Here is a 25,048-nt window from a genome sequence, read left to right as displayed (position 1 = left end):
CATGTGTTACTAACTTCATTGCGTTTTTTGAGGAGACAAAGGTGTTAACGTGAATTTTAGCAAGGCATTTGATAAAATACACTCATTGTAGGCTGACCCAGAAGTTTGGATTAGACTTGCCCACAGAAGATTGAGGTAGTGGTGGAAGGGTGTTATTCTGCCAGGGAGTCTGGGTTGGTTTGTAAGATTTCAGTCAACACCAAAATTGGTAGAGTTGTGAACTGTATGGAAGGCTGTTAAAAGATACAGTGGGATTTGGAACAGCTAAAGATTAGGGCTGAAAAATAGCAGATGGAGTTTAACCTGAGCAAGTGTGAATGGAAGGGGAAATTATCCAGTTAATGGTGAGACCATTAACAGCATTAGACACAAAATGCTGGAGTAACTCAGCGAGATTGGCAGCATCTCTGGAGGGAAGGAATGGGTGATGTTTCGGGTCGAGACCCTTCTTCAGACTGATGTCAGGGAAGTGGGCGGTACAGAGGTAAAATGTAATCGGAGACAGTACCCTGGTCGGAGAACTGGAAGGGGAGGGAATGGAGAGAGAGAGAGAGAGAGAGAGAGAGAGAGAGAGGGAAAGCAAGGGCTACTTGAAGTTAATACCACTGGGGTGTAAGCTACCGAAGCAAAATATGAGGTGCTGTTCTTCCAAATTGCGCTGGGCCTCCCTCTGACAATGGAGGAGGCCCAGGACAGAAAGGTCAGTATGGGAATGGGAGGGGAAGTTCAAGTGTTGAGCAACCGGGATATCAGGTAAGTTTAGGCAGACTGAGCGGAGGTGTTCATCGAAACGATCGCTGAGCCTGCGCTTGGACTCGGTGATATACAAGAATCTACATCTGGAACAGCGAATACAGTAGATGAGATTGCAGGAGGTGCAAGTGAACCTCTGCCTCACCTGAAAAGACTGTCGGGGTCCTTGGACGGAGTCGATGGGGGAGGTATAGGGACATGTGTTGCATCTCCTGAGGTTGCAGGGGAAAGATCCTGGCGAGGGGGTGGTTTGGGGGGGGAGAAAGGACAAGTTGACCTGATAGTTACGGAGGGAACGGTCTCGGCGGAAAGCGGAAAGGGGTGGAGATGGGAAGATGTGGGCAGTAGTGGGATCGCATAGGAGGTGTCGGAGGATTATGTGTCTGAATGCCTCATTTCAGGAAGGATGTGGAGGCACAATTTTGCCTGGATCAGAGGGTGTTAACTATGTGGAAGTTGGATAAAATTGGATTGTTCTCTCTGGAACATCGGAGGTTGAGGGGAGACCTTATGGTAGTTTATAAAATTACAGTTGGGCAGGCACAGTAGTGAAACGGTAGAGTACAGCGCCAGAGACCCGGGTTTGATCCTGATGACAAGTGATGTCTGTATGTTCTCCCTGTGACCGTGGGTTTTCTCTGGGTGCTCCGGTTTCCCCCCCACACTCCAAAGACGTACAGGTTTGTTGGATAATTGGCTTCGGTAAGTTGTAAAAGTTGCCCCTAGTGTGTGTAAGTTGCCCTAGTGTGTGTACGGGTGATCGCAGGTCGGCGCAGACTCAGAGGGCCAAAGGGCCTGTTTCCATTCTGTATCTTTAAAGAATAAAGTACAAGGAACAGATAGGATAGACAGCCAAAACCCTGCTCCCAGAGTGGAAATTTCCAAAACTAGAGGGCATAGTTATTATGTGAGAGGGGTAAGTTTAAAGGAGATGTGATGGGCAAGTTTTACACAAGGTGTCTGGAATGCACTATGAGGGGGGATTGTGAAAGCAGATTCGACAGTGGTGTTTGAGAGGCTTTTAGATTGGAACAAGGATATGCTGGGAATGGAGTGATATGGATCACATGCAGACAGTGGAAATAGACGGCATCATATTCAGCGCAGAAATTGAGGGCCAAAGGGCCTGTTCCTGCGCTGTACTGCTCTGTTCGAAAAGTGACTGAAAAATATTGCATTCCAGTTGAAGATTTGATAGATTAGAATTATAGATTATATTACCTTGTGCAAGACGTTCCAGCCTTTTCCCGTGCTCTGGAGGCACTGCATACCTGAAAATGACAGCAAGTAATATGAATGCAACCAGCACCAAGACAGGACTTCTGATCTGTAGCTTCACACAAACTGAAGACTTCCTTGGGTACAATCAAATCATATAATCCAAGGACACAACAAACATATTTCAATATTTTCAAACATCCATTTAATAATAAATTCAGCAATAAAGAACAGTGGTGCTAATCCACCTTTCATGTATTCACAATTTCAATTATTTGCAAACATGGCTATAAAGAGGCTTGTCACTCAGCAGTCAGCATCATCTGGATTTAGCAAACACTTCCTGACATTAATTTCCCATTTCTGCACGGTTATAATTAATGTTGCATATGTTGCTAAACCAGGAGCTTTTATATGATATACCACCTAAAAGTGTAGCTGGTTTTGTTAGCAGTACCACATGGAACTATCACTATTGTGTGAGTGTGGGACTCCCATACAATATTCCAGTTTCACTAATTGTCCATTTGAGTGGTGATTTTATAGCTGTAAAGTAGTAGGAATATTACATTGATAATTACTTGGTTGGTAGTAATACTTTTTTAGTTACTTAAGTGTTTTTTTTACATTTTAGATTTTTTAAATAATAATTTTATGTTGACAAGAACAAACAAGGAGTGAGCTACCAGCCCCTTCAAACCTGCCCCACCATCCAATATGATCACGGCTGATCTATGCTGGCCTCAACTCGTCTTCTGTGCCAATTCCTCATAACTCCCAATTCCTCAATATTTCAAATAAATATCTATCCTCATATTAAATATATCCATTGTCACCCAAATATATCTAATGATCTAGCCTCCACCACCATCAGACAGAATTAGAGATTCAGCATCCTCTAAGAGCAGAAATTTTGATGCATCTCAATTTTCAATTACCTTGTCCCTTTTTTGTATGTCCCCTTGTTTGTGACTCTCCCACCAGTGAAAAAGGAGGAGGAGGGATGTGGGGGAAGGAGGAGGAGGGATGTGGGGGGGTAGGGGATGTGTGTGGGCGGGGTGAGGTGGGGGAGGGAGGATGTGGGAGGGGAGGGGGTGGTTTTTGGGGGGATGTGGGTGGGGGGGTGTGGAGGGGAGGGGTGTGTGTGGGCGAGGGGAGGGGGATTGTGGGCGGGGGGGCGAGGGTGTGGGGGGTAAGGGGTTGTGGGGTGGGAGGGGGGAGGGGTGGCTGTGCGGGAGAATGGGGTTCTGGGGGGCATTGTGGGGTGTGTGGGCAGGGAGGGGTTGTGGGGGGATTGTGGGGGTGGAGGGGTGTGGGGGTGGAGGGGTGTGTGGGAGGGGGTATGTGTGGGCAGAGGGGTTGTGGGGGGGAGGGTTGTGGGGGAGGAGGGTTGTGGGCAGGAGGGGTGAGTGGGAGAGGGGTGTGTATGGGCAGGGGGAGGGTTGTGAGATGTGTGGGAGGGAGGGGTGTGTGGGAGAGGGGTGTGTGTGGGCAGGGGTAGGGTTGTGAGAGGTGTGTGGGAGGGAGGGGTGTGTGGGGGAGGGAGGGGTGTGTGGGGGAGGGAGGGGTGTGTGGGGGGGAGGGGTGTGTGGGGGAGGGAGGGGTGTGTGGGGGAGGGAGGGGTGTGTGGGGGAGGGAGGGGTGTGTGGGGGAGGGAGGGGCGTGTGGGGGAGGGAGGGGTGTGTGGGGGAGGGAGGGGTGTGTGGGGGAGGGAGGGGTGTGTGGGGGAGGGAGGGGTGTGTGGGGGAGGGAGGGGTGTGTGGGGGAGGGAGGGGTGTGTGGGGGAGGGAGGGGTGTGTGGGGGGTGAGGGGTGACTACTTTCATTTGCATGACATTGCTGTGTCCCAAACGTTATGGTGTCCTAAAATGGGGGGACTACGTATAAACACTGCTGTAATTTCTACATGGTGAAACCAAAATGTATAAAAATGGCCTTGATTAAAATCTGACAATGTGCACTTTAACAATGTGATTTTTTCTATTGCAAATCTCAAATTGTGGAGTACAGGCAAATAAATAAATGATGGGTCTTTGTCCCAAACATTAGAGGGCACTGTATTTGTGGAGATGTTGCAACTTCTGTTTGTTGAGTCAATATCATTATAAGGAAAGCTTGAAAAAACATAAACAAGATTCCAAAGTAGTGGGCCACAATCCCACCTCCTCACTATTGTCACTCTTCCTGATGTAGCATACATATTCCAGCAGCTATTCAAAACTGAAAGCTCTAATCTCTTAGAGACCCCTATTTACAACATTCCCTGGAACGTGTGGAGGATTGTCACGAGAATTTCCGTGTAATACTGAGCTTTCAGAAGAAATTTAATTTAAAACGGCTCTTCTTTGCTAAATTTCATAGACAACCAGGAAAGCAATAGTTTTGCTTGTAATGAAGCAATCCTGCATGTTTGGACATTTCATCAATGTGTGACAGAACTTGCAATGGAGCAATATGCAAAAGATGCCATATGATAATCCAATCACAAAATTATTGAATTCAGAAATTCAAGGACTACAACCATCTAAGTCACATTCCTTTTGTGAGAATATGCTGCCTTCCCCTGATACAGATATCACTGAACTAATTTTCCACTCATCAACCTCCACTTTCAATGGCTCATCATCTGCACAACGCCAACATCAAACACTTTTTTCACTCCTCTTTCGGTTTTACCAACTATACCTGGTTTGGTTTTTCAAAATCTTCCAAGATCTATTCTCCATTCGATAATATTTATGCACATAAGCAAAGAAACAATATTTCTCCTGAAAACTTCTCTCTTCCCACAGTTCTTACACCCTCAAACATCTCCTCTAGGTACCTTTATGGTGCCTTTATCCATTCAGCACACTGCATTCGCTGGTCTGATGTGCATTGATTCACAGAGACATGCTTCAGAACTATAGCCGATTACGTGTACTTGTCTGTATATACACATACATTTTTACATGCACCAAATAACTCATATTTCATCCCTGAAACTCCTGAATATGCTTTCCTCATGCACCCACAACCTTAACTGAAAACCAACCGCAAAAGCCATACAAAACCAAATGTGCACTCAGTTGTACAGCTGGTGAAACTAAAAATCAAGTTGACTATAACTACAACTTTCATTCACACAAGATCTAAAGCAGTGACTCCCAAAACACTTTCACACAATGGCCTGAAGTATTAACCATTTCTTTCTCCTTGCATGGCCTGCTCAGTGTTTCCAGCATTTGCAGATTTATTTCCAATTTCCAGCATTCACAGTATTTTGCTTTCCAATGTTTCAACATATTTTACTTTGCATATTTGACCTCTGTTTGACCTCGAGATTATCTGCAAGCCACTGAAGCTTTGATAGCTTTTCTAAATTAACAGAGACTTCAGAGCATTACCATAAAGTTAATTAGGGGAAATCAGTGGACAATTTGCAAAACAATTCCATTCAGCCAACATCATGAATCGAACATTTCAGCTGCTTGTTTTTTTTATTAATTCTCTATTCCATTTCCATTATGATCTTGCTGCCCTCAATCTCCTACAAACAGTGTAAATTCAAGGAGTATAATGGCATGTTTCAATTTTTGAATATTTTCTGACATCTGCTGACAGTCTTTGTACTGGCTCTATTATTGCCTTATATACATCTCCCTGGTCCACGTTTTTGGTTTAACCTGTACTGTTAAAATACCATTCTGCTCTTCCATATCATCCCTTTTTACATTTATCCCGCCTTCTTTGCAGCTTCTTAGTCTTTCCTTTTTCTCTTTTCCTCCCTTCCATTTCTGTGCTATGTTGCTTAAAACATGTTTTAAAGTATTGTATCAATGGCAAACATTAGGTCTGTTTGTGCCTCCAAGAAGATACTGCTCCTGTTGAGTATTTTCAAGTTTTATTTCAGATCTACAGGTTCAGTATTTTGCTTTTAATATACAATTTACCCAGCAATATCACTTGCAAAATCAGATAATACAACAAAAGCTAATTGAGTCATGTAAAAAACATGAACATATCCATTCTTTCTGCAGATGTTGTACAGCTTAGAGTGTTTCTGAGATTTTCCTTTTTATAATAGACACAAAAGGCTGCAGATGTTGGATTCTATATCATAAAAAAACTGCCAGAGAAACTCAGCCGGTCAGGCAGCATCAGTGAAAGGAAATGGACAAATGAAGCCTTTCTTCCCTCTGGTTTTCCTCTCTGCTCGAAGTGGCAACTGTCCATTTCCCTCCACAGATGCTGCCTGGCCTGCAGAGTTACTCCAGCAAGTTTCTTTTGCTCTTTTTTTCTATTTATTATCTCTGCTGTTATCACCTTATAGTTGAACACATATAATAAATTATCATGGCGCTCCGCCCTTTGTCTCTAATGTTGCATTTTTTTTTTTTAAAAGCACCTCTGGATTTTTTTGGAAAAAATGACTATTGTTTATTTGGCTAAGTTAGGGAAGCAGTTCAATAGATATTCCAACGATAAAATGCAATTTAATTTGTTATGCTTCCACTTAACCTATAACGTTACTTGTTCGTGTGTCTTAAAATCACAGCCAAAAAAAACTTTCTCAAGCAAGTTTTAAAACTTTTTTTAAACGCATGATCGATAAAATCCACAAATTGGACCAGCTCTGATTTTTATTTAGACGCACATAATTGTACCATCCAGTAGGTGGCAGTAAAGTAGCACATTTGCAACAGTGGTAATATGTCAGGTAGAAACAGCTTTCAAGCTTATATTCTGCAGAAAAAATAAACAAAATATTTCAAATTCCATTATAACTTTACATGTCAATTTTTATTAAGAATACACTTTTACAGAACTATTTTTTTTCTGTATAATCAATACACTACGACAATTACAGAATGCACCATTTTTGGATAGGAAACCACAGCAGAGAACTGATCCTAATCAGGATCAGATCGAATTATATCCTGATCTAGTGGAGCTTCTGAATGTAACAGGATACTGCAGTTGTGATAGTGATGACAGCTGCAACACAGATGTCAAGTGGAACCTCATTAAAAAGCTGTGTTAACCAAAACATGAAAGTATGTACAGGAAGGAACTGCAGTCTGAAGAAGGGTTTCGGCCTGAAACGTTGCCTATTTCCTTCGCTCCATAGATGCTGCCGCACCCGCTGAGTTTCTCCAGCATTTTTGTCTACCTTTGATTTTCCAGCATCTGCAGTTCCTTCTTGAACAAGGAACTGCAGATGCTGATTTACACCGAAGATAGACACAAAATGCTAGAGTACCTCAGCGGGACAGGCAGCAACTATGGAAAGAAGGAATGGGTGATGTTTTGGGTCTGAAGAACGGTCATTACCCGAAACGCCACCTATTCCTTCTCTCCAGATATGCTGCCTGTCCCGCTGAGTTACTGAAGTAGTTAGTCTATAACAAACCCACTGATTACCACAACTATCTAGACTACACTTCTTCCCATCCTGCGCCCTGCAAAGACTATCCCCTACTCTCAATTCCTCCGTCTACGCTCATCTGTGCCCAAGATGAGGTGTTCCATATCAGGACATACAATATGTCCTCATTCTTTAGGGAACGAGGATTCCCCTCAACTATCACAGATGAGTTCCTCACACAGGTCTCCTCGATACCCGCAGCTCCGCTCTTGCTCCCCCTCCCCAGTCGCAACGGGGACAGAGTCCCCTAGTCCTCACCTTTCACGCCGTCAGCCATCACATAGAGCACATAAATCCTTTGACATTTTTGCCACCTCTAACGGGATCCCACCACTAGTCACATCTTCCCATCGCTGTCAACTAAGTGGACAATGAAGTAGACAAAATGTTCAGAAATGTTGTTTCTAATAGGATGGATGTTTATTTAAAGACATTTAGAACTATCGTCAACATTTTCTTAAAACATTTGGGGGGGGGGGGGAATGCTCTCTAGCATACAACACAATCAAACTTTGGCTTCACAAGATTTCTCCATGAAAATTCAACAAAAAATTATTAATGAGATAGCAATAGACAATAGACAATAGGTGCAGGAGTAGGCCATTCGGCCCTTCGAGCCAGCACCCCCATTCAATGTGATCATGGCTGATCATCCATCGTAATCAGTACCCCGTTCCTCTCTTCTCCCCATATCCCTTAACTCCGCTATCCCTAAGAGCTCTATCTAACACTCTCTTGAAAGCATCCAGAGAACCAGCCTCCACCGCCCCCTCAGGCAGAGAATTCCACAGACTCACAACTCACTGTGTGAAAAAGTTTTTCCTCATCTCCGTTCTAAAATGGCTTACCACTTATTCTTAAACAATGGCCCCTGGTTCTGAACTCCCCCAACATTGGGAATATGTTTTCTGCCTCTAGCGTGTCTCACTAGGGCCCTGTACAACTGCAGGAGGACATCTTTCCTCCTATACTCAACTCCTCTTGCTATGAAGGCCAACATGCCCTTCACTTTCTTCACTGCCTGCTGTACCTGCATGCTTACTTTCAGCCATCTGCCAATTTGAAAAGTAAATAAACAGTAGGCGTTAGAAATCTGTTTTTATATCTGTCAATTCCCAGAAGTAAAATTATTCTGTCATGATCATGTATCTGCTTTTTAATATCTGTTTGAACTGTATGACCATATATATATATATAATATAATTTCACTCTTTACTCCATCAGCTCACCGTCACCTCAGAATCGCAAACATTTAGTGAGCAAAGTAAACGGTTCTATATTAATCTGCTGTTAAGGTTATATTCAGTTGCTTCTGACAAATAGATTAGTTCACCCCTTCCCCTTCCTTAAGAAGCAGAGAAAAACTATAATTCAATATAGACAGTGAGAGAAAGATCCTGACCCAAATTTCACCTGTCCATTCCCTCCAGAATTGGTACCTGACCCGCTGAGTTACTCCAGTATTTTGTTCCAGTATATAATTAACAAGTGACCATTGAAGCAAACATTGGTTTTCGTCTTATTTCTACTGCAGAATCCCTAATCTTCTGTTGTAATTGAAAGCAATAATTGCCAATTAAAATCACCAGAACACTCCTGTGCTAACAAAGAATAACATCAATAGTAACACAACTGTGGGAAATTTACACAGGCTGAAGCCACTTAACATCAGGCAGCCATGTACAGCAGGCAGTGAAGAATGCTAATGGCATGTTAGCCTTCATTGCGAGAGGATTTGAGTTTAGGAGCAAAGAGGTCCTACTGTAGTTGTACAGGTCCTTGGTGAGACCGCACCTGGAGTATTGTGTGCAATTTACGTCTCCTACTTTGAGGAAGGACATTATTGCTACTGAAGGAGTGCAGAGTAGGTTCACCAGGTTAATTCCCTGGGTGGTGGGACTGACATATGATGAAAGAATGGGTCCACTGGGCTTGTATTCACTGGAATTTTTCACTAATTATGAGAAGAGATCTTATAGAAACATTTCAAAATTTTTAAAGGATTGGACAGGCTAGATGCATGAAAAATGTTCCTGATGTTGGGGGAGTCCATAACCAGGGGTTACCGTTTAAGAATAAGGGGTAGGCTATTTAGGACTTAGATGAGGAAATACTTTTTCACCCAGTTGTGAATCTGTGGAATTCTCTGCCACAGAAGGCAGTGGAGGCCAATTCATGTTTTCAAGAGGGAGTTAGATTTAGCTCTTAAGGCTAAAGGAATCAAGGGATATGGGGAAAAAGCAGGAACGGGGTACTGATTTTAGGTGATGAGCCATAATCATATTGAAGGGCAGTGCTGGCTTGAAGGGCCAAATGGGCAACTCCTGCACCTATTTCTCTATGTTTCTAACATAATTGGTTCTTGAAGCTTAACCACAGTATTTCCACATGCCTTGACTGAAGGTGCAGTTTGAGAAATCTTAATTTTAAAAAACGAGGCACTGATGAAACAGTCAGCAAATGTGGCAGGGCCTTGAGATATTCTGGATTACGTGGCGAAATATACAGGGAACATAATAAGCCACGTTGAGACTGATATGCTGAAGGGTCGATTTAACACAAATCCACATCACTGATGTCTGAAGAAGGGTCTCGACCCGAAACGTCACCCATTCCTTCTCTCCAGAGATGCTACCTGTTCTGCTGAGTTACTCCAGCTTTATGGGTCTATCAACACTTACAAAGATGCATTGATACTCTGAGCCAGGAAACATAAATGATTTAAGAATACGATGAACAATAGATGAATGGGTTGTAACTAGGTGTGAAATGTATTAGATGGCTGGGATTCAACTACTAAAGCAGACAAGGTATCAGGAGCACAATGCATTTGGAAATTAAGCGAATTGGCACCACTATAACATGAACCTACCAAAGGGGTTCAGAGAGCATGACAGAGTCAGATGGAATTGTGTCAACTCCAGACAGATTTGCAGCAACTGCTCCTTCTGCAGGCGAGGGGTGGATGGGAGGGAGGAACTTAGAGAGGTGAAGGAAGCAAGCTCGGTTCTTTGCATCCTCCAAGATCATCTTCCGATCCAGGGTCCGCCACGTGGAGCAGGATGAGACGTGCTCACGGTTCTTCTTCCATAAGGTTCACAGGGGGAGCTCTGTGATGAACAGCCTTAGGGAGGAGGACGGCTCGGTAGCATCCTCGCAGACGGACATGCTGAGGGTCTGCAAATCCTTTTACACGGATTTGTATGACAAAAAGGCTACAGACAGCACCGCCTCCCAGAACTTCCTGTCCTCTATCACGGAGGTCTTAGAGGACAGCAAGCAGGAAAGTCTGGACAAACCACTGACCCTAGAGGAGCTGACTGGCTCCATCCATTCCTTTGACTCGAGTAAAACTCCCGGAAGCGATGGCTTACCGGCCGAGTTGTATTTGGCTCTGTGGGACTGGGTGGGCCCAGACCTGTTGGAAGTGTACAATGACATGCTTCTAGCCGGCAGCATGTCAGACTCCATGAAGAAGGGCAGCATCACCCTAATCTACAAGCAGAAGGGGGAGATGAAGGATATAAGGAATTGGAGACCCATCACATTGTTGAATGTAGATTACAAGATCCTGTCTAAGGCCATCGCCAACCGGGTCAAGTCTGACCTGGGACAGGCGATCCACCCGGACCAAACCTGTGCTGTACCTGGCAGGAAAATCTCAGACAGCCTAACGCTGCTGAGAGATACCATTGCCTACATGCAGGACAGACGGGTGGATGCCTGCTTAGTCAGCTTGGTCCAGGAGAAGGCCTTCAACAGGATATCGCACACGTACATGAGGGACGTGTTCTCCAAAATGGGTTTTGGGGAGAGAATTCGAAATTGGATCAAACTGCTCTACACCGATATCTGTAGTGCAGTCCAAATCAATGGGTGGGAATCAGACAGCGTCCCCATCAGGTCTGGAGTCAGGCAGGGTTGCCCTCTCTCCCCTGTCTTGTTTGTCTGCTGTATTGAACCTTTTGCCGAGTCCATCAGGAAGGATGCGAGCATAAGAGGAGTGACATTGCCAGGCAGTGGGGGCACTCGTCAAAACCTCCCTGTACACGGACGATGTTGCCGTCTTCTGCTCGGATCCAGGGTCGGTCCGCAGATTGATCAGCATCTGCGACCAGTTTGAGTCGGCCACGGGAGCCAGGGTGAACCGCAGGAAGAGCGAGGCCATGCTCTTTGGCAACTGGCCCGACCGATCTTCCGTCCCCTTCACCATCAAGCCCGACTTCGTGAAGGTGCTGGGGATCTGGTTCGGGGGGGCTGAGGCATGTAAGAATTGGCTGGAGCGGATAGCTAAGGTGGGGAAGAAGCTGGAGCTTTGGAGACAACGCTCCCTCTCCATAACGGGAAAACATTTGGTCATCAGGTGTGAGGTACTCTCGGGGCTGCTATACTTGGCGCAAGTGTGGCCTGTCCCTCCCTCCTACTCCACAGGGATCACCCGGGCTGTCTTCCAGTTCATCTGGGGGTCGAGGATAGACCGGGTGCGACGGGCCACAATGTACAAGTCTGCAGACAATGGGGGTAAATGTGTGCCCAACGTCGCCCTCATCCTGATGGCCACCTTCGTGTACGGCTGCATCAGGTGGAGTGTAGAGCCAAGGCACGTGGGCACCAAGTGTCACTACCTGCTGAGGTTCTACCTGTCCCTGGTGTTGCGAACGATGGGCCTGGCGTAGATGCCATGCAATGTGCCAGTCAGCTAGACATGGCCGCCCATCTGTCGTTTGTGGAAAGGTTTTTCCGGACCAACACCTTTGACCACATGTCCATCGGAACGTCCTGCAGGCACTGCAGGGAAAGGACTCGATGGATCTGGTGGCGTGGTTCCAAGAGCAGACTGCCCAGCTTGTCTGGCAAAATGCCTCATCGCCAGGGGAGCCCTCCCAGTCAGATCCTTCCTACACCGTCGGAACCTCACTACCAGCACACGCTGCCCTCGGGACGGCTACTATGGAGAGGAGACGGTTTATTACCCGAATAAAGTCTATTTTGAATTTTTTTTTAAATAACAGATAAGATAAGCGGCCTAAAGGGCCTGTCCCACTTGGCGATTTTTTCGGTGACTGCTGGTGTCATATCAGTGTCGCCGTAAGATTTTGAACATTTTGAACAAAAACACAGCGCTTCATATGTCATCACGGCGCGTCACGCCGCGTCACCACTGCATCATGCCGCAAATTTTTCAGTGACCTGATACGTCAGTCAATGATGCCGGCAATCACCAAATGGGACAGGCCCTTAAACACCAGCATCACCAAAAATGGTCTTGCTCATGTCTGATTGGCTGCCAATCACTTGGTGAACCATCTCATTGTTCTATAAAATGAATTTTGAATCTCTGGGAGAATCTAACCTCCCCCACAAAATGCATTATGCTTCTGGTCCCCCTATGTATGCTTGCAGTGGTGGAACAAAAGGCCCGTTGCTGCTTCAGTCTCTGAGTGGTTCTTCATCCACAATATAGCTGAAAATAGCTCTTGGGTATTCAGCCACTGCTTTAAAGAAACTTTTCAGTTGTCCCACAAAGATAACTATTTATATATTCAAATACAATGGCAATGAACCTGTTGCAATCTGCTCCGAATTGTGTCAGAGCACTTCATTATATTTGTTATTCTTAAACTAAAAATATCTCTATAATACTAAAACGCTTCAACTTGTGTGTGGCTCTGTGTGGCTGTGTGTGGCTGTGTGTGTGTGTGTGTGTGTGTGTGTGTGTGTGTGTGTGTGTGTGTGTGTGTGTGTGTGTGTGTGTGTGTGTGTGTGTGTGTGTGTGTGTGTATGTGTGTGTGTGTGTGTCTGGTTAATTCCAAACGCTAGGCCACAGCCTTCCCATTTTCACACGTCCTACTCACATTTTTCCCGTTGAGGCGATAAACATCTTCCTGTCGCATACCCACCTATATTTCCGAACTTTTTAATCGTTTAAAGTTTTAAAAACAGCCTGAAAACTCACCCATTTCGGGAAAAAAACCCGAGTGACGTCACAATGCACTCGCAAGGCAGGATGGGACACTCCGGGAGGGGGAGGCACTCCAGCGCTCGCATGTGGTGGCTGCCGGCGCTCGACGCCTGACGGGGAGGGTGCTGCTGGAGCTGGAGTGAGGGCCGAGCCCGGGGCTTAGGATGGGGCCGAAAAAAGAAGCCGCCGTTGGGTCTGGGGTTAGGGATGAGCCCGGAGATGAAGTCAGGACCTGGACTGGAGCCCAGGCGGCGGCCGAGCTGACGGCTGTAGTCTACAGCCAGGGCCGGTCCGAGCTAAGTTCCAGGCCCTGGCGCTCCTCCACGGCCTGGGTAGGTCCTGGGGCAGGGAATGGGTGTGAGGGGAGGAGCATGAGGGAAATGGAGGAGGGAGATGGGGAGGTAGAGGGATGAGGTGGGGGGGGGGGGAGGTGTGGAGTAGGGAGATGGGGAGGGGTGGAGGGAGATTCCCCACCCCCCTCTCTACCCCCTCCCTCTCTACCCTCCCTCCCCCCCCCACTCTACCCCCTCCATTTCCCTCTCTACCTCTTTCTGCCCCTCTCCACTCCCCTCCCCTCCTTCTCTCTCTCTACCCCCTCCCCTCTTTCTCCCTCTCTATCCCCTCCCTCTCTATCAATATCCCTCTCTAACCCCTTCCCCCTCCCTCTCTACCACCCCTTCCTCTCTAGGGATTTAAGAGTGAAGGTTAAAGAGGAGGAGGAGCGAGTGTTGGGGGATGATGAGAAATGATCCGCGCCTGCCCAGTTGGGGGCTATGCGCGAGTGGTGCAATATTGTGTTGGGTGAACGGGTGAGTGGTGGAATCTTGCGTTGGGGGAGCAACGGGTCTGCACAGTATCAGTTAAAAACCATCAAAATCATCTATCATCTAGACCAAAGACACAAACAAGTACACACACACACATACAATGCTCACCTCACCATGAAATCACCTCCAAGCAAATCCCCACTTTCAGCACTGACGCAACAACATTCTAGTAATGGCAAAAGGACACAAAGTGCTGGAATAACTCAGTACGTCAGGCAGCAACTCTGGAGAACATGGATAGGTGACATTTCGGATCAAGATCCTCCAAATCTGAAGAAGGGTCTCGACCTGAAAGAGTCTGAAGAAGGGCCTCGACCTGAAATGCCACCTAGCCATGTTCTCCAGATATGCTGCCTGACTTTCTGAGATACACCAGCATTTTGTGTCCTTTTGTGTATTAACCAGCATCTGCAGTTCTTTGTTTCTACTTCTTGTAATGACAATGTTGCTGCACGTTTTAGTTTATTGTACTCAGGCAAACTGACAGAATGGCAAACCACAACACAAAATATAATTTACTCTTTTATCAATATAATTTATACAATCTTAATTTAAATTAGTAGCAAATGATCAACACACAAGAATCGAAGCACTACAACATTTAATTCCACCCACGGCAAAATGTTCTAACTCCAGATACTGAACATTGTTCATCATTCAATGTATGCAGTAGTTTTAAACAGCTTTTTTTTCATCAGTGAAATGTGAAAATGTTTTCTTTCCTCATCCTTAAAAATACACAGCATGAAATGAAACCGAAATGCCACTGAACTCTGTCACCTACCATGATTTTGGCTCTCCAAAATGTAGGTAGTTAATGCTGTACAGATCCATATCTTCCGTGTGCCAAGCAAAAGTAGTTTTCCACATTCCAAAGTACAAATATGGTGTGTTCACGCCTTCAATAGCTATCCCACTTTCTTCTGCCACCACATCCAAGATTGTATTCAAACGACTGATATTCCATTCACCGACATCCTAGAAGATTAACACTTGATATTAATCATGGGGATTGATAAACATAGCGTGCACTCAGGTGCTGAAAAATAGAAGTGACACTGAAACACTAATCAGTCAAAAAAGATTTACAGTAGTTTGTTTCTAATAATAATATTTCCACCACCTAGTGCATAGAGGATAAAGTGAACGAATCAAAATAAAATTAGGGTTTTGTTGTCTTATGGCAGAGCCAAGAAACACAATCAATTCCATAAAAAAACTAATTCCTTTGTGCAACTTCGTCCAGTTACAAATTGAGCCAAACACCAAAGGTAGCTTGTGGAACAGTCCCTCTCTTTTTTTTTAGAGATACAGTGCAGAAACGGGCCCTTCAGCCCACCGTGTCCACGCACACCAGCGATCCCCGCACATTAACACTATCCTGCATAAACTGGGGATAATTTACATTTATCCCAATAAAGCCAATTAACCTACAAACATGTCCGTCTCATACACAGTGCTCAAATCAATGCAAAATATTAATAGCATTGGTAACAGTCTCCTATCAACATGCAACAGTAAATTAAAATACAATCGAATTTACATAAGAGTAGTAACACGGAACTGCAGATGCTGGTTTAAAAAAAATACACAAAGTGCTGGAGTAATTCAGCGGGTCAGGCAGCATCCCTGAAGAACGTAGATAGGTGATGTTTCGGGTTTTAATTTTAACATGACCTATATATGTTCTTCAGCGATGCTGCCTGACTTGCTGAGTTACTCCCGTACTCTGTGCCTTATTTTTACAAGAAGTACAGGAGGAGGAGGAGGAATGCAAGGGAAAAAGGAGGGAGTGGGTGTGGGGGGGATCATTAAGGTTAGGGAAGTCAGAGAGATCCGAGAGGCTATTTTGTGGATGGCTCAGAGGCAGGTTCGGGAGGTGGATTTAGAAGTTCAGAGGAGATGATAAGGAGCATCATGATGTCTCGCGATTCAACTGGGAAAGTCAAAAGGGAAGATTGTACGATGGTAGAAAAAGGAAATGGTGACATGCCATCAAAATCTAACAACACAGTAATAAAGGTTGCGTACTTGACGTCTGGCCTGAAGCAGTGTTGTAATTTGTAAATTGTAATTTAGGAAATTAACTGGAAAATAGATCCAACAGCAAATTGCACTGCAATTCTTTGTCAATAAGGTCGATGTATGAGCAGTAAATCCTCCTCTGATGTGCACAGATTAACCTTAATTGAATCCAAGGCAGTTCCTCAGAATGTCAACATTTCAGAGGCAACACAAAAACAATAGGTGGAAAAAAAAGTTTCAAAATATAATTCAATCAAATGCTAGACGACATGAATGTACAAAAAATTTAAGGTGAAACTCTTGACATTTTGATGTAATTTGATTTAGCTATTCCATCTCATGATAATATCAGGACGGTTGGTGGTGGACACACTGCTAGACCAATGTGACATTCTGTGCCTGCAAGAAACTTGGCTGGCGAAACAAGATCTGGATAAGTTGAACACTCTACACATGAACTTCCATGGGGCTGGAGAGTCCACTACCGACCTCAGTACGAGGCTGGTTCGGGGTAGGATAGCTGGTGGTGTAGCTATACTGTGGAACATTAAATATGACTCGCTGGTGAAGGTGGTGCGTCTAAATGTTGACTGGGCCATAGGGCTGGAGTGTAATTATAACGGAAAGAAATTTACTGTCTTAAATGTTTATACACCGTATGAATCATATGAGCATGAGGACGAGTTTCTGAACAGGTTAGCTTTTATTCAGTCCTTTATAGAGGACAACAGCTCATCTTGTGTCTACGTCATGGGTGATTTTAATGCTGACATGTCAGATAGCAAATCTTTATTTGCAGCACACCTGCAGCAGTTTTGTAATGAGTCTAAACTAATTCTATCGAGTAAAGCTCTGTTGCCTGACACAAGTTTTACCTATGTTAGTGAAGCATGGCACACAACATCCTGGTTAGACCATATTGTGACCACAGCCGATGCTCATGCCTCACTGGAAAAGGTGGAGATTTGTTATGAACTTGCCACCTCTGATCACATACCTATTGCTGCATGGTTAAATGTTGAGAATGTACCCCTGCTGTCCAGTAATAATAATGCTGCTTCCTCAAGTAAACTGGACTGGTCAAAACTGAGCAGTGATGCTATGGCTGGATATTCACTGCAAACGGACAGTTTTTTAAATAATATTGAATTGCCTCAAGAGGCCCTAATGTGCTCAGATATGAATTGTAAGGACGTGCAACATGCTGAAAAACTCTGTGCCATGTATGATGTTATTGTGAAATGTCTCATTGCCTCCAGTGATCCCTTTTGTAAAAGCAAATGTAAGGTACCCAACATCAGACCTGGGTGGAATGAGTTTGTGGCTGAGCAGTACGCTGAGGCAAGAGAGGCCTTTAGACTCTGGTCAGAGGCAGGTAGGCCTAGACAGGGAGTATTGTTAGATATGAAAAAACCGCACAAATGCTAGAGTTAAATATGCACTTCGTTTTATTAAGAAAAATGAAAACACAATGAGAGCAGACTCGCTTGCCAGGAAGCTACAGAATAACAACCTTACTAACTTCTGGAAAGAGGTCAGAGTAATGAATAACAGCAAAACACCCCTACCGTCTGACATTGAAGGTGTTAGTAGCCCAGAAAAAATAGCTGAGAGTTGGCGTGAGCACTACTGTAACCTTTTTAACTGTGTTAAAAGTAACCCAGTTAGAATCAATCATGAACTTATTGATCTCTCTGTAGATATGGTAGTTAGGGCAGCTGATGTCTATGATGCCATTAACATGTTGGATAACAACAAAGCCTGTGGTATGGACTGCATTACTGCAGAACATCTAAAATATGCCAGCTATAAGCTCTGCCCTTTGCTTTCCATGTGTTTTAATGGCTGTCTGGTTCATGGTGTCTTGCCAAATGATATTATGTCTGTAATGCTAGTGCCTGTGATTAAAGATAAGGCTGGTAGGCTCAACAGTATTGATAATTACCGACCTATTGCACTAGCCAGTATCTTATCTAAAGTACTGGAGAGAATACTGCTGACAAAGCTAGAAATGTATGTCCTTACTACTGACAATCAGTTTGGGTTCAAAAGAAAACATGGAACTGACCTGTGTATCTATGCTCTTAAAGAGATTGTGTTCAGGTACACAAGCCTGAATTCATCTGTATTCCTATGTTTTATTGATACGTCCAAGGCATTTGATAGAATTAACCATGAACACTTGTTTGTAAAATTGCTAAATAGAGGTGCCCCTAAATTCTTAGTGAGAATCTTAGTGTTCTGGTATGCCCATCAAACGTTTCACGTTAAATGGGACAATGTTGTATCTGCTCCATTCTGTGTTAGTAACGGAGTGCGGCAAGGAGGAATTTTGTCTCCTATTTTATTTAATGTTTATATGGACGAATTGTCAAATCAGTTAAATAGGCTAAAAACTGGCTGTCTTGTGGGCAACACTATTGTTAATCATCTGATGTATGCAGATGACCTGGTCCTGCTCTGTCCATATAGTGCTGGGCTGCAGCAGATATTGAAGGTGTGCTCTCAGTATGGCCTTGATTATGACATTAAGTATAACGCTAAGAAAAGCCGCATAATGGTAATTAGAAGCGCTGAGGACAGGAAATCAACTTTTCCGACCTTTTATTTGTCAGACAGTCCTCTTGCTGTGTGTGAGGAAATTAAATACTTAGGTCATGTCATATCTGATGACTGGAAGGATGACAAAGACCTCTACCGACAGCGCTGTAAAATTTATCTTCAAGCCAACATGCTTATAAGGAAGTTTTATATGTGCTCTGATTCTGTGAAGTGTTCCCTGTTCAGAACCTACATCACACCGTTATATACTGCTCAATTGTGGTCTAATTATAAGAAAAAGAGTATGCAGAGGCTTAAGGTTGCATACAATGATGCAATGAGGTTGCTACTTCGTGTCCCTAGGTGGCATAGTGCCAGTCAATTGTTTGTGTCTACTAGAGTGCCAACCTGTGAGGCACTCTTAAGACAGCTGATGTTTAGTTTTATGTGTCGCCTGGACAAATCAGAGAACCACATAATTGAAGCCCTAGTCAGCCCTCTGAAAAGCTGCTATAGATTCACTTCTAGGCTAAGACGGCATTGGTGCAATAGCTTATATATATTTTAGGCTAATATGCAATTTTTTAATGTATCTTTGTAATTCTTTGTACTGTTTGATGTGTTATATGGACCTGTGTCTGAAATAAAGCTTTAATATAATATTAGGACAAGCAGGCCTTATGACAATTTGAACTGGCTGTCATGTTTATCACAAGATGGGCTGATCTCCTACCTTGGATCCATGTTCCTACATTATCCCTATAGACCTTGATTTACTTAATGTCTAGGAATCTCTCTATATTTTTCTTCTACAATCTTCCAAGGGAGACAATTCCAAAGAGTTACCATCTAAATACCATCTAAAACTCTCCTTATCTCAGTCCTAAATGGCCTGTCTTAATTGGAGACTATGGTTCTTGATTCTCGGCTCCCTAACACTGGTAAACATCCTCCCTGCCACCTTTCTGTTGCATACTGTAAGAATAGTCCAAGAAAATTGGGTTCCTAGTCCATCATGGGTCCTGACCGCCCTACCATCGAAGGGACAACCAGCATCAGAGACCCACACGATAATGGCCACTCAGTCATTTCTCTACTGCCATTGGGAAGGTATAGGAGCCTGAAAATTGTAACGTCCAGTTGCAGGAGCAGCTTCTTCCCAACAATCATCAGGCTATTAAACACTATAACCTCCAACTAAGCTCCGAACTACATAGACTTAGTTGTATTGATGTCTTTGCAATATTATTGCTTATCTGTTGTGCTGTTGCAAGTAAGAATGTCATTGTTCTGCTTCGGGACTTTTGACAGTAAAACGCTCTTGAATGTTCAAAGTTTGAATGAGATCACCTCTTTCTTCTCAACTCTAGTGAATACAGGCTTAGTCCACACACACTCTTATTTGTCAAATTCACTTTTTTGAAATCATATTCTTTTTAATAAGCAGGCAAAATCTACACACTGTTCTCAAGAATGGTGTTGCCAACACCTTATTTAATCTACCCCCTCTCCTGAAATCCAGAAATAAGGAGAAAAAATCTGCACAGGGCACAGGCACAGTCTTACTAACACACTCTATAATCAACTTTCTAAGAAATCCAAAAAAATCCAGTCATCTAGCAAAACCATTAAGTATCTGCTGGAACAGCATCTTTGCCTTTGATATTGAGATGGCTCATTGGCAACATTCAGTTGTAGTAATCGGTTTAAGAAAAAAATAATTATTGGTAAATTAGTGCTGGTAAATGAATTAAGCAATGGATTTGAACAAGGCATATCATCCACAAAGAGGGTTAAAAGTTACATTTATGTTTACATTTTAATGATAATTGGCAATTACAACAGACAATGATTTAAAAAGAACTGGCAATACCTTCAGCATAAAATAAAATTATGGTGCTTTTGCGAAACTGCACAGTAGAGGGCACTCCAAGCATACACCTCAGGTCTACAATTTTTGCACATAATATTTTATTTCAGCTTTAAATACTTTTGGACCAATAAAGATTAAGGTGATTTAAAGAAAATACCAAGAACACTACTTTATGTAATTAAAGTCACAAAATAAATTTTACACACTCAAAACAGTTATTTCTTCAAAGATGCATTCAATTATGGGCTTTGAGAATAGAGACATTGAATATTCAGGTCATTGAATTTATTGTCCTCTGGAGTACAGTGAGGTAGAATTACAACGGGTCATAATAATAATAATAATAATAAATAACTTTATTGATCCCCTCAGGGAAATTCAGATGTCCAGAAGCCCCCAACCAACAAACCCACAGATTCAAAACGAACGCAGACAGAAAATACATAGAATACAATGTGGACACTACCTGAGAGCAATAAATGCTTAAAAAGACCAATAATTAACAGTTAAAAATTAAAAATTGCAAAATGCATCCCCCTACAGCCTAGCGGTCCGAATTATAAAATCTAATGGCTGCAGGGGTGAAGGATCTCCTGAACCGCTCCGTTCTACAGGGCAGGGAGAGGAGCCGGTTGTTGTTCCGAGTGCTCTTTTGACTCTCCAGAATTACATGGAGGTGATGCCCGGGGTTTTTCAGGATGACCTGCACCTTGTGCCTCATACGCCTCTCAAGCACATCCATCCCATAGTCTACTCTCCCCTCCAGCACTGAGCTAGCTCGTTTAACCAGTTTGACCAGCTTCTTGTTGTTTTTTGCACTAATGCTGTTGCCCCAGCAGACAACAGCTTAGAAAATAACACTTGCAACCACCGTGTTGTAAAACATGTGCAGCATATCATTACCCACATTGAAGGATTTGAGCCTTCTGAGGAAAAAGAGTATGCTCTGGCCTTTTTTGTAGAGGGAGTCAGAGTTGACAGACCAGTCCAGTTTGTTATCAAGGTGCACTCCAAGGTATTTATATGTCTGCACCACCTCAATGTCAGCCCCTGCAGCGTTGACCAGCTGAAGGGGGAGATTGGACCTGCCAAAGTTAACCACCATCTCTTTAGTCTTAGTTGTGTTCAGGATGAGACAGTTCTCTTCACTCCAGGCACAAAAGGAACTGGTCAAGTTCCTGTATTCCTCCTCCTGCCCGTTCCTTACACATGCCACAATCGCTGTATCATCTGAATATTTCTGTACGTGGCATGTGTCAGACTTATAGTTAAAGTCTGCTGTATACAGGGTGAAGAGGAACGGGGCCAGAACCGTTCCCTGTGGGGCTCCAACATTGCACACCACTGTGCCAGAGACACTGTCCCCCAGCTTGACAAACTGTGGTCGACCCGTCAGGTAGTCGTATATCCAGGAGATAAATGTGGAATCCACCCCCATCTTCTTAAGCTTGTCATTCAGAATCAGGGGTTGGATGGTGTTGAACGCACTTGAGAAGTCGAAGAACATAATCCTCACATAGCCACCGGGTTTGTCCAAAAAGGAGTAGATCCGGTGCAGCATGTAGTGGACTGCGTCATCCACCCCAATGTTCTCCTGGTATGCAAACTGTAGTGTGTCGAGTGCGTGCTGGACTTGTGGTCTCAGGAGACGAATGAGTAGCCGCTCCATTGTTTTCATGATATGGGATGTAAGGGCCACCGGTCTGTAGTCGTTGATCTCGGTCGGCCGCCCTGCTTTGGGAACCGGCACGAGACATGATGTTTTCCACAGACCTGGTACCCTCCCTGACTGGAGGCTCAGGTTGAAAATGGTCTGGAGCGGCTCCGCCAGCTGCGCCGCACAGTCTTTTAGTAGCCTGGGACATACACCATCAGGGCCAGCTGCTTTACCAGGGCGCAACCTCCTCAGCTCAGCTCTCACCTCGTCCGCCGTGAAGATGAGGAGATGCCGGCATAGGAGGTGCTGCAGCTGTGGTGTTGGGAGGGCTGCCTCGTGGAGGTGATGGTGGGGGAGAGGCTGCACCTGTAGAGGTGGGAGGGGATACCAAATCAAACCTGTTATAGAACAGGTTAAACTCATTGGCCTTGTCCACGTCTCCTGACGGCTGGCTTCTCTTCTCCTTGAAGCCAGTGATGGTCTTTATTCCTCTCCACACCTCTTTGATGTTGTTGTACTGCAGTTTCTTCTCCAGCTTCCTTTTATAGTCCCCTTTTGCCTGCTTCATACTCCTTTTCAGGTGGTGCTGTACCCTCTTGATTTTTTCCCGATCACCAACCTTGAAAGCCTCCTTTTTCTCGTTTAGGAGGCTCTTGATGTTGCTTGTAATCCAAGGTTTGTTATTGGGTCATGCTTAAAGCAGCATGCATAAACATAGATAACACCAAAAAAAATGTACATAAGTTATTCAAGACAGTGAAAAGAAAAGAAAACTGTAAAAACAAAACATTAGTGCAAAATTTTGAGTTTAGTTTAGAGATACAGTGCGGAAACATGCCCTTCGGCCCATGGAATCCACACCGACCACAATCACCCGTATCGTGGTTTTACGGTGTCCCTGTTTTGCATTCTACACAGTCTTTATAAGCAGACTAGAATGCTGTGGAAGAGTCACCAGAATCACACAGTGATGAGCTTACAAATGCAGACATATATAGCTTGAGCAACTGCACGCTTTTATTATCTAAAATAATAATTAAAATGTTAATAACATATTTTGTTATTTAAGGGACCTGCGGTGATGTATTTTTAAATACTTTGGGGTTTTTTTAATTGAAGGAAAAGCTTTTTGATAGGAATTTTTGCTCGATCATGTATTTTCCCATAACACAGGCCCTTTAAAATGATGATAAACTGTACTACAACAGGGAAAAAAATACATGAAAGTAAGATGGCAGATGCTGCGTTGGTGAAAAGTGGTATAATTTTGAAGTAAAATTGCACATTTGCTTGCTAAGTTAAAACAAGAATCAGAGCAGTCTATGCACCATCTAAAAACAAACATGAGATTCTCCATTTAAAGTTTATTTTCAAGATGTTAATGTACCTTAATTTGTAGGGTTATCACTATGCTTCACCACATAAAGAATATTAGATGATATGTGAAACCAAGGTAATTTAAAAATATTATACGCTATATCTGCCTGATTCTTTGTTGCATCTCATTTCATATCAATTCTTGTCAAATCAGGGTTGTCAAATAAGTGTTGGAAACATCTACCTTTCATTTCAGGTTCTGCCACTATGCCTTCGTCATGGTTCATTAAAGATATAAATAAATTGTGACCCTTCTGTTCTCATAAATTAAACTCCAAGTCCAATCTCCCTTTCATCAACAAAGTCCATCAATTGCCCCACTTTATAAATCATGTGTATTTATTTCAAAGTGGCATTCTGCACAATGTTGACCTTATCTTTGGCAACACAGCTGAAACCTCTATACTGAGGTAACCCTCCTCCCATGCTTCCTGTTGTTTACCCAGGTAAAGAGATGATGCTCTTCCCTGTTTCTATTCCATCCCATCTCATCAAAGCCAGAAACTTCCGGTAAGGGCCTCCTCTAACCTCCAGATCTACTATTGGATCCCTCAACAACATTTCATCCCAGATACAAAGTCAGCTTCCACATTCACATTGGCAATATCCAATATACTTGTTTCTGTGTCCAATGCTCAATACTAGATCAGTTTTAATGTATTCCAATTAAATCTTGCATGTATCCAGTTCCATTATTGTTGATCCATACCAGATAGAAAACAAGATCCAAACATCATCCCAGGAAAATAATACAGCTTTAAAGATTAACATTTTCTTGTATTCTGCATTCTCAGGCAGTCTAAGAAATATAGTGAAAAATGTACAGATGAGGGGATGGAATCAATGAGGAACTGAGAGGCTAATTTGCATGACGGACTGGGTCACATCTACAGCTCTCTCCAATTTATTTTCCTCTTGAGCAGACCAATTGCCAAACCAAATTGTGATGCATCCCAATAGGTTACCTTCCATGGTATATCTATAAAAATTGGTAAGAGTGGTTGGAGACATACAAAATTCCTTAATCTTCTGTGGATGTAGAGGTGTCGGTGGGCTTTCTTGGCTGTAGTGTCAATTTGGTTGGACGAGGATAAATTGACACCTTGGAATTTGAACCTCATTACCATTTCAATTTCAGCACGATTGATACTGACTGGAGCTGTAGACTGACAAAGGGTCCTTATTATCCAGATGTTCCAGGGATGAGTGTAGGGGCTGGGGGGACGATGTCTGCCATGGATATGTTGAAGCGGTAAGCAAATCGCAGTGGATCAATGGCGGAGTTAATGTGCACCACGACCAGCCTTGTGGACCACTACATGATGGTGGATGTCAGAGCCACCAAACGCTAATCATGAAGGCCTGTTAGCGTGTCTTTTTTGAAATTGGGATGATAATGGTTTTCCTAT

The 25,048-nt window shown here is 43.7% G+C and overlaps 1 protein-coding gene across 5 annotated transcripts in view; it reads right to left on the bottom strand.

Annotated features, from left to right (window-relative positions):
- Positions 1 to 25,048, bottom strand: part of kdm4c (lysine demethylase 4C) — a 353,632-nt gene that overhangs the window by 286,133 nt on the left and 42,451 nt on the right. For all 5 annotated transcript variants that reach the window (XM_033017965.1, XM_033017969.1, XM_033017967.1 and 2 more), the window contains exons 5-6: positions 14,951 to 15,144; positions 1,975 to 2,024 (exon numbers count right to left, since the gene is read on the bottom strand). In XM_033017965.1, the coding sequence (XP_032873856.1) occupies positions 1,975 to 2,024; positions 14,951 to 15,144 (244 nt within the window). The remainder of the gene's footprint in view (positions 1 to 1,974; positions 2,025 to 14,950; positions 15,145 to 25,048) is intronic.

The sequence above is a fragment of the Amblyraja radiata genome, chromosome 3 (genome assembly GCF_010909765.2).
Source record: "Amblyraja radiata isolate CabotCenter1 chromosome 3, sAmbRad1.1.pri, whole genome shotgun sequence".
In the NCBI taxonomy this organism is placed as follows: domain Eukaryota; kingdom Metazoa; phylum Chordata; class Chondrichthyes; order Rajiformes; family Rajidae; genus Amblyraja; species Amblyraja radiata.
The sequence above is the reverse complement of the archived record's forward strand: the minus strand, read 5'-3'. Positions and strand labels throughout refer to the sequence as shown.